We start from the raw sequence: 10661 nt of genomic DNA on the forward strand, positions 1-10661 counted from the left end.
TGCCCACGGGTGATTTTATTTGGCCCGCCAAGTTTTCTGAACAACATTTGTGTGTGTGTGTGTGTGTGTGTGTGTGTGTGTGTGTGTGTGTGTGTGTGTGTGTGTGTGTGTGTGTGTGTGTGTGTGTGTGTGTGTGTGTGTGTGTGTGTGTGTGTGTGTGTGTGTGTGTGTGTGTGTGTGTGTGTGTGTCTTGGACATAAAAGATTGTAAAAACACCAGCAAGTGATTTCAATTTAGGAGACCTGTTCAATGTATTCCCACACATAATAGAGAGATAGAAACTGAGTCTACAAAACACTCTCTTTCTATAACATAGACTGACCAGGTGAAACTGAGTGTACGAACACTCTCTTTCTATAACATAGACTGACCAGGTGATACTGAGTGTACAAAACACTCTCTTTCCATGACATAGACAGACCAGATGAAACAAGGAGAAGCCATGATCCCTTATTGATGTCACTTGTTAAATTCACTTCAATCAGTGTAGATGAAGGGGAGGAGACAGGTTAAATAAGGATTTTTAAGCCTTGAGACAATTGAGAAATGGATTGTGTATGTGTGCCATTCAGAGGGTGAATGGGCAAGACAAAATATGTAAGTGCATTTGAGCGGGGTATGGTAGTTGGTGCCAGAGGCACCGGTTTGTGTCAAGAACTGCAATGCTGCTGGGTTTTTCACACTCAACAGTTTCCCGTGTGTATCAAGAATGGTCCACCACCCAAAGGACATCCAGCCAACTTGAATCAACTGTGGGAAGCATTGGAGTCAACATGGGCCTGCATCCCTGTGGAACTCTTTCGACACCTTGTAGAGTCCATGCCTTGAATAATTGAGTCTGTTCTGAGGGCAAAAGGGGGAGGTGCAACTCAATGTTTTGTACACTCAGCGTATGTGATTGTATATAATTGTATGCAAGGTTTGAAATGGTTATGTTTTAGTCAAATGTTATATCTGGATTGGGCATCGATCAATTTGCAGTCTACAAATGATTTGTAATTATGTTCCGGCCCCCCTGACCATCCGCTCAAGAAAAAATCTTCCCGCGGCTGAATATAGTCGATGATCCCTGTCCTATCGGGACAGCCGAAGAACCCTTTTAGGATCAAGAAAGCACTTTTCATTTTTTTTATTTTATTTAAGAGCGTAGAGTGTCATTTTCTGAGGAAGCCTCTGTTTTTTACAGGCTGTAAACCTATTGATGCTGATAGGTGATGCTGATAGGTGATGCTGATAGGTGATGCTGATAGGTGATGCTGATAGGTGATGCTGATAGGTGTTGCTGATCGGCGATGCTGATAGGTGATGCTGATAGGTGATGCTGATAGGTGATGCTGATAGGTGAGGCTGATAGGTGATGCTGATAGGTGAGGCTGATAGGTGATGCTGATAGGTGATGCTGATAGGTGATGCTGATAGGTGATACTGATAGGTGATGCTGATAGGTGATGCTGATAGGTGATGCCGATAGGTTATGCTGATAGGTTATGCTGATAGGATAGTGTCTCTAGGAGGTTGCTCATCCATTATACTACAGTAAGACATCACAGCTAAGAAAGACAACGTTAATTGTTTACAAAATGATCCGGTGGAAGGTTGTACTGACACACAGACCTCAGGAGCAGAAGTCAGATAGTGTACCAAAATCGCACCGTATTCCTGTATAGGTACTACTTTCGACAAGAGCCCCATGACAATTGAGATACATCCGCGGTCAGTGATTCGTCCGTGATGTGAATGCGTGCCATTGGTGACGAGCTGGAAAAGAATCAGCTATACAAGTGAAACAAAGTTTTTTGTTCGTCACAACTTGCGACATGGAAGAATTGCATATGCAGGTGTGAACAAGTAGCAACAGCCTGTGGGGTTGGTTGTTTTCGTTCTCGTGATGCTGTGTGTGTTCCATCACTGTGATGGTGTGTGTGGGGTTGACAGTAAACATCAGAACAGGCCTCACGGTTTGGCACACACACACACATGCACACACAAACCCACACACACATAGGAACACACATACACCCTCAGAGGGCTGGAGAGAAAGAAAGGGCCTTGACAACACTCGTCCTCCTAGACTAGCATCACAACACCATGTTTCATTACTGATACTCCTCCTAGACTAGCATCACAACACCATGTTTCATTACAGATACTCCTCCTAGACTAGCATCACAACACGTTTCATTACAGATACTCCTCCTAGACTAGCATCACAACACGTTTCATTACAGATACTCCTCCTAGACTAGCATCACAACACCATGTTTCATTACAGATACTCCTCCTAGACTAGCATCACAACACCATGTTTCATTACAGATACTCCTCCTAGACTAGCATCACAACACGTTTCATTACAGATACTCCTCCTAGACTAGCATCACAACACCATGTTTCATTACAGATACTCCTCCTAGACTAGCATCACAACACGTTTCATTACAGCTACTCTTCCTAGACTAGCATCACAACACCACGTTTCATTACAGCTACTCCTCCTAGACTAGCATCACAACACGTTTCATTACAGCTACTCCTCCTAGACTAGCAACACAACACCATGTTTCATTACAGCTACTCCTCCTAGACTAGCATCACAACACCACGTTTCATTACAGCTACTCTTCCTAGACTAGCAACACAACACCATGTTTCATTACAGCTACTCCTCCTAGACTAGCATCACAACACCATGTTTCATTACAGATACTCCTCCTAGACTAGCATCACAACACGTTTCATTACAGCTACTCTTCCTAGACTAGCAACACAACACGTTTCATTACAGATACTCCTCCTAGACTAGCATCACAACACCATGTTTCATTACAGATACTCCTCCTAGACTAGCATCACAACACGTTTCATTACAGATACTCCTCCTAGACTAGCATCACAACACCATGTTTCATTACAGCTACTCCTCCTAGACTAGCAACACAACACCACGTTTCATTACAGATACTCCTCCTAGACTAGCATCACAACACGTTTCATTACAGCTACTCTTCCTAGACTAGCAACACAACACGTTTCATTACAGATACTCCTCCTAGACTAGCATCACAACACCATGTTTCATTACAGATACTCCTCCTAGACTAGCATCACAACACGTTTCATTACAGATACTCCTCCTAGACTAGCATCACAACACCATGTTTCATTACAGATACTCCTCCTAGACTAGCATCACAACACCATGTTTCATTACAGATACTCCTCCTAGACTAGCATCACAACACGTTTCATTACAGATACTCCTCCTAGACTAGCATCACAACACCATGTTTCATTACAGATACTCCTCCTAGACTAGCATCACAACACCACGTTTCATTACAGATACTCCTCCTAGACTAGCATCACAACACCATGTTTCATTACAGATACTCCTCCTAGACTAGCATCACAACACCATGTTTCATTACAGCTATCCTCCTAGACTAGCATCACAACACGTTTCATTACAGATACTCCTCCTAGACTAGCATCACAACACCATGTTTCATTACAGCTACTCCTCCTAGACTAGCATCACAACACGTTTCATTACAGATACTCCTCCTAGACTAGCATCACAACACGTTTCATTACAGATACTCCTCCTAGACTAGCATCACAACACCATGTTTCATTACAGATACTCCTCCTAGACTAGCATCACAACACCATGTTTCATTACAGATACTCCTCCTAGACTAGCATCACAACACCATGTTTCATTACAGCTACTCTTCCTAGACTAGCAACACAACACGTTTCATTACAGCTACTCCTCCTAGACTAGCATCACAACACCATGTTTCATTACAGATACTCCTCCTAGACTAGCATCACAACACCATGTTTCATTACAGATACTCCTCCTAGACTAGCATCACAACACCACGTTTCAATACAGATACTCCTCCTAGACTAGCATCACAACACCATGTTTCATTACAGATACTCCTCCTAGACTAGCATCACAACACCATGTTTCATTACAGCTACTCTTCCTAGACTAGCAACACAACACGTTTCATTACAGATACTCCTCCTAGACTAGCATCACAACACCATGTTTCATTACAGATACTCCTCCTAGACTAGCATCACAACACGTTTCATTACAGATACTCCTCCTAGACTAGCATCACAACACCACGTTTCATTACAGATACTCCTCCTAGACTAGCAACACAACACCATGTTTCATGTTTCACTACTCCTTGGCCCACTTTAATAGTATTAGCTTTAATAACCCAGAATGACACAGTTTGTATTTATAGTACATAAACATTTGCTTACTGATTCTGTGATACTAGATAGTGTGGCCTGACATTTCCAAATAGCCTCGATTGAATCCACATAACTCCCATGGATAGATGCTCCTGTCTTTGCAGTGACTCAGTAATCTCTCTATATTTCCTACTTTTACAGATACCACTTTAATTTCTGCTTCATTTCACATGAGTGTAAATCCTGAATTCAGTTATATGAGCCACAGCTGACACATTCTCTTTAACACTACGTATGCTCTGTCTCTGAAGACATATGGTTGGGGCTGCATCCTCCATGCTTTTAGCTTCTCCCCGGCAGGGCTGGCTGTTCTGGAAAAACAAGCTTTAGAAAACGCAGATGTCACATTATGTGACAAATTAAGAAGTGGCTGTATATATGTGACTGTACATGAAGACTGTGGTCTGTGGCCTAATTATAAACACAGGGGTGAAATGAACCCCTGCACCAGATGAGGATTACTACTGTGACAGCCATAATAACATGTTTATAGATATGTTATACATGATCTACAAAAACACAACGAGTGTTAAAATGTGAGTTTTAAAGTTTTAAAATGCAAGTGTTTGAATTTGAGTGTTAGAATGTCTTGTTCTACAAGTTATAATTACACACAGAAAAGGAGGGAGCTGTATTTTGACCCTGCTTCGTAGGAGAATCCTTCTCTTTGATTTCTTAGAAGGCTGTTGATGTTGATGTAGCTTTGTAATGTTTAAATGACATTATTTGAAGTAGATCAGACAGTGATGTGAATCACATTCAAAACTTTATTATAGTGAAGCTCTGACTTACATTTACATTTACATTTAAGTCATTTAGCAGACGCTCTTATCCAGAGCGACTTACAAATTGGTGCATTCACCATACTTCATGCATATGCAGACATAGTTGATTTCTACAAAGGCTTTACCTCGCAGTTCAGTACAGCTGTGTTTTTTAATGCCTGCATTTAAATGCCTGCTTTGTTTTTACCAGTAATGTTTCCTCTCCTTTGTTTTCCAACCAGAAACCAGAAACCTCTCAACATCATTAAGAATGCATCATTCTGTGGGAGGAGAACGATAAAGTGTTGTACCTTCATCTGGATCGTCATCGAGTGACGCCTTCTCCTACCACTCCAGAGGCCCATCCCATCCCTTCTCCTACCACTCCAGAGGCCCATCCCTTCTCCTACCACTCCAGAGGCCCATCCCTTCTCCTACCACTCCAGAGGCCCATCCCATCCCTTCTCCTACCACTCCAGAGGCCTATCCCTTCTCCTACCACTCCAGAGGCCCATCCCTTCTCCTACCACTCCAGAGGCCCATCCCAGCTCTTCTCCTACCACTCCAGAGGCCCATCCCATCCCTTCTCCTACCACTCCAGAGGCCCATCCCATCCCTTCTCCTACCACTCCAGAGGCCCATCCCATCCCTTCTCCTACCACTCCAGAGGCCCATCCCATCCCTTCTCCTACCACTCCAGAGGCCCATCCCATCCCTTCTCCTACCACTCCAGAGGCCCATCCCTTCCCTTCTCCTACCACTCCAGAGGCCCATCCCTTCCCTTCTCCTACCACTCCAGAGGCCCATCCCTTCTCCTACCACTCCAGAGGCCCATCCCTTCTCCTACCACTCCAGAGGCCCATCCCATCCCTTCTCCTACCACTCCAGAGGCCCATCCCTTCTCCTACCACTCCAGAGGCCCATCCTATCCCTTCTCCTACCACTCCAGAGGCCCATCCCTTCTCCTACCACTCCAGAGGCCTATCTCATCCACGGTCCAGACTTCCACCATCTAGTCGGGTTACCAGTTGCACGACCAGACTTTATCTCTAGAATGATAGTTGGATTTTGCCAGACCTCCACCTGTCCAGGGTGACCTGTCCATGACCTGTCCAGCTCTATCTGCCCTGATAGACAGTACCCCCTCCACCTGAGCCTCTGTTCCTCATCCCCAACCCACCCCCCAAACCCCCCCAGTCCCCTGGTTCCTCAGGCCCAACCCACCCCCCAACCCCCCCCCCCCCCCCCCCCCAGGTTCCTCAGCCCCAACCCACCCCCCAAACCCTCCCAGTCCCCGGGTTCCTCAGCCCCAACCCACACCCCAAACCCCCCCAGTCCCCCGGTTCCTCAGCCCCAAACCACCTCCCAAACCCCCCCAGTCCCCCTGTTCCTCAGCAACCAGCCCGAAGCAGGGGAGGATGGGTGATGGGCCTGTGAGTCTCCCTGGTCTCACTCCTTCCTTCTCTCTCATCCTCTCATGGAGCCTCCTGTTGACAACTCCACCTCCCCCTGGAACTCTTCCCAGTCCTCTCTCTCCGGACTTCCAGGTCGGTATCAACTAAGGTTGTAAAATTCTGGTAACTTTCAGGAAATAATCAGGAAATCTGGAATCCTCAAATCAGGTTTCCTGGAAAACCAGGGAGTTTTGGGACAGTTATCCTAGTTTTGCTGCCTGAGTACTGACTTTAACTTAACTTGGTTAAAGACAGTACTCTGGACTTTAACGTGTTCATGAGCTTTGATTTTGTATGTATTTATAGGCAACTCTATATGTATTTTAAATATGTGTAATACAATGCATTCATTCTTTCATTCAGGTCCCTGGCTCCCAGCCTTCCCAGCTTCGCTGCACCCCAATGCCTCTAACGTGAGTCTTCCCGTGGGCACCGGCGCCAGCGGAGCCCCCCTGGCCCTGGCCCAGTCCCTGGCCCTGTGTGCGATGCTTCTCATGGACCTCTTAGCGGTCGTAGGCAACCTAGCCGTCATGGCTGTCATCACCAAGACGCCGCAGCTGAGGAAGTTCGCCTTCGTGTTCCACCTGTGTCTGGTTGACCTGCTGGCGGCTCTGGTTCTGATGCCTCTGGGTATGCTGCCGGACCGGGTTTTGGCTCACGACGAGGCACTGTGCCGGAGCTACCTCTGTCTTAGCGTGGGTCTGGTCAGTGCCGCCATCTTGTCTATCTCTGCCATCAACGTGGAGAGGTACTATTATATTGTCCACCCCATGCGCCATGAGGTCAAGATGACCGTGGGGGTGGTTGTGACGGTGTTGGTCGGGATCTGGATCAAAGCTATTGTCACCTCGGCAATGCCGTTCCTGGGCTGGGTGCTCCAGGGGAGCCAGGGGGTAGGGGTCGGACTCGGAGGGGGACTAGGGGCTCCCGGGATCCCGGGTCCTCCAAGTCAGAGACGTTGCTCCCTGCACTGGACCGGAGGAGGAGGGACCACACGGTTAATATTCATGCTCTTCTTCACCTTTGTCTACTTCCTGTGTCCGGTGCTGATCATCCTTGTTGTGTATTGTAACATGTTTAAAGTAGCCAGGGTGGCGGCCATGCAGCATGGCCCTTTACCTACCGGGATGGACACACCTGGGCCTCGCCCTCACCGCTCCCAGTCCCTCAGTAGCCAATCCACCATGGCTGCCAGCCTGGGAGGCCCCGGAGGTGGCTCTGGGGGCCCATGTCCTCCACTCCGCACCCCCAGTCAGAGGACCTTCCACGGGGGTAAAGCCGCGGCAGTCCTGGTGGCGGTTGGAGGCCAGTTCCTATGCTGCTGGCTGCCTTACTTCTCCTTTCACCTGTACGCCGCCCTGGTCTCCACCCCCCCGATCCCCCTGGCTTCAGACCAGCTGGAGGAAGTCGTGACCTGGATCGGTTACTTCTGCTTCACCTCTAACCCCTTTTTCTACGGCTGTCTGAACCGGCAGATCCGCACGGAGCTGGGCCGAAGCCTAGCCTGTATCTTTAAGCGGGCGGGGCCGGGCAACGGGGATCAGCTGGCCAGCCGAGAGGCCTCTATCGAGGAGAACTTCCTCCAGTTCCTCCAGGGGACAGGGTGCAATCTGGAACCCTCCACCCAGGCACACAGCAGGGCCAGCAGGACCGAGGAGGTGGAGGAGGCGGGGGAGAGAGGCCCTCTTCAAGATGGACCTTGTCAGGAGAACACGCTGGTCCAGGAACACACGCCTGTTGACTTCCACATCCCTGGACAGATTATCGAGGAGACCTCTGAGTTCTTGGCGCATCAGCATCTGAATCGGAACAATGACATCAACCTAGCAGACAACTGCTGCAGGGTAAACAGAACAGTGCTGGACAGTGCCTGAGCTGTAGCAGACACCGGCCACTTATGTGTACAGTAGGCCTTTTTTTTTGGGGGGGGGGGGGGGGGGCAGGCCTCAGAGGTGGAAACACTAAAGTCTTAGTCTGTAGGACAAGCACCGGTGTGAAGTCCTATGGTGAGAACGGCAGATAGATGCCATGTTATTTAGAATGTCTGAGTATTCCATCTGATGCTGGACTTGATGGTGTTGTGTCCACATTTGCTACAGTTTGATTATGGGACATAATGTGTACACAGTAAGTAGTTACTACTACAGCTAATGTACAGTGTTGCTATCTTCTTTTGAAGATTTCATGTTGTTACTATCATTCTAAATCTCTATGTTCATTCTTCTGTCACTAGAATCAGGGTTCCTTTATGGGAAGGTTAGGAGGTATGATACAGGGTTGGGGGAAATACCATTTAAATTCAGCAAACTCCGGAAATAAACAGAAATTCTAATTCCAATCAATCCTCCATGCTTTTCTATGAGGTTTACTTCCTGAATTGACTGAATGGAATTACAATTTACCCTAACCTTGGTATGATGACATTGCTACCCATTTTCTATCAAGACCAAAACTCCTTCCATTAAATATATTTACTGCCAGTCTACCTCCCCTGTGTCCTTCAGTCAATCAATGCATTTTTTGGTACTGAATTATATTTTGGTCTGGGAAAGAGTGAGAGAACATCTAACATATTAGCACTTAACAATCGTTGTTTTGGTGTGGATCGCACAAATCATTTTAGTCAAAGTCTGAAAAAACCCCTAAGACAAACCAGTTAGACAAATGTAAAACGACAATCCTATAGGCATATACAGTACATACAGTAGCAGACAAAGGGTTAATAACCAGATCAACACACTGATCACAGCAGAGAACAGGATACTGTTGATTCCCCGTTCCAGTCCCATAATGCAACCAAGAAATGAATGCAGATTTAAATGTTTTCCTCGGGTAGGACATAACAATTATAATAATTCAGAGCCATTTCTGATTGCACTCAGTCTGAAGCACTATGTGCCCTGGTCAAAAGTAGTGCACTATGTAGGGAATACGGGGCAATTTGGGATGTAGCCAATGTGTTACCAGGATCATTTCACTACTGATCCTTGCCAATAGTATTTATAGCTAGCATATACATATACATGAGCATATCCACAAGGTTATTATTTGACTCCACACTGAATGAGGTTATTATTTGACTCCACACTGAATACAGGAGGTTCTTATTTGACTCCACACTGAATACAGGAGGTTTTTATTTGACTCCACACTGAATACAGGAGGTTCTTATTTGACTCCACACTGAACACATGAGGTCATTATTTGACTCCACACTGAATACAGGAGGTTCTTATTTGACTCCACACTGAATACAGGAGGTTTTTATTTGACTCCACACTGAATACAGGAGGTTATTATTTGACTCCACACTGAATACAGGAGGTTCTTATTTGACTCCACACTGAATGAGGTTCTTATTTGACTCCACACTGAATACATGAGGTTATTATTTGACTCCACACTGAATACAGGAGGTTCTTATTTGACTCCACACTGAATACAGGAGGTTCTTATTTGAGTCCACACTGAAAACAGGAGGTTCTTATTTGACTCCACACTGAATGAGGTTCTTATTTGACTCCACACTGAATACAGGAAGTTCTTATTTGAGTCCACACTGAATACAGGAGGTTCTTATTTGACTCCACTCTGAATACAGGAGGTTATTATTTGACTCCACACTGAATACAGGAGGTTCTTATTTGACTCCACACTGAATACATGAGGTTCTTATTTGACTCCACACTGAATACAGGAGGTTCTTATTTGACTCCACACTGAATGCAGGAGGTTCTTATTTGACTCCACACTGAATACAGGAGGTTATTATTTGACTCCACACTGAATACATGAGGTTCTTATTTGACTCCACACTGAATACAGGAGGTCATTATTTGACTCCACACTGAATACAGGAGGTTCTTATTTGACTCCACACTGAATACAGGAGGTTCTTATTTGACTCCACACTGAATGATGTTCTTATTTGACTCCACACTGAATACAGGAGGTTCTTATTTGACTCCACACTGAATACAGGAGGTCATTATTTGAGTCCACACTGAATACAGGAGGTTCTTATTTGACTCCACACTGAATACAGGAGGTCATTATTTGACTCCACACTGAATACATGAGGTTCTTATTTGACTCCACACTGAATACAGGAGGTTCTTATTTGACCCAACACTGAATACATTACTGTTATTATTTGGTGTAT

General features: G+C 45.9%; 1 protein-coding gene across 1 annotated transcript; it reads left to right on the forward strand.

Moving 5' to 3' along the window:
* Window positions 1–6299: 6299 nt before the first annotated feature.
* On the forward strand, window positions 6300–8425 carry LOC129829510 (G-protein coupled receptor 61-like). The gene is made up of 2 exons (XM_055891233.1): window positions 6300–6592; window positions 6863–8425. The coding sequence occupies exons 1-2, from the start codon at window positions 6523–6525 to the stop codon at window positions 8371–8373; spliced, it is 1581 nt and encodes a 526-aa protein (XP_055747208.1). The 5' UTR covers window positions 6300–6522; the 3' UTR covers window positions 8374–8425.
* The last annotated feature ends 2236 nt before the right edge of the window (window positions 8426–10661 follow it).

The sequence above is a fragment of the Salvelinus fontinalis genome, chromosome 31, assembly GCF_029448725.1.
Source record: "Salvelinus fontinalis isolate EN_2023a chromosome 31, ASM2944872v1, whole genome shotgun sequence".
Taxonomy (NCBI): Eukaryota; Metazoa; Chordata; class Actinopteri; order Salmoniformes; family Salmonidae; genus Salvelinus; species Salvelinus fontinalis.

Coding starts and splice junctions, on each gene's coding strand:
- LOC129829510 (XM_055891233.1), top strand. CDS start 6,523: ATGGAGCCTCCTGTTGACAACTCCACCTCCCCCTGGAACTCTTCCCAG. Junction 6,593..6,862: donor CTCTCTCTCCGGACTTCCAG/GTCGGTATCAAC, acceptor TCTTTCATTCAG/GTCCCTGGCTCCCAGCCTTC.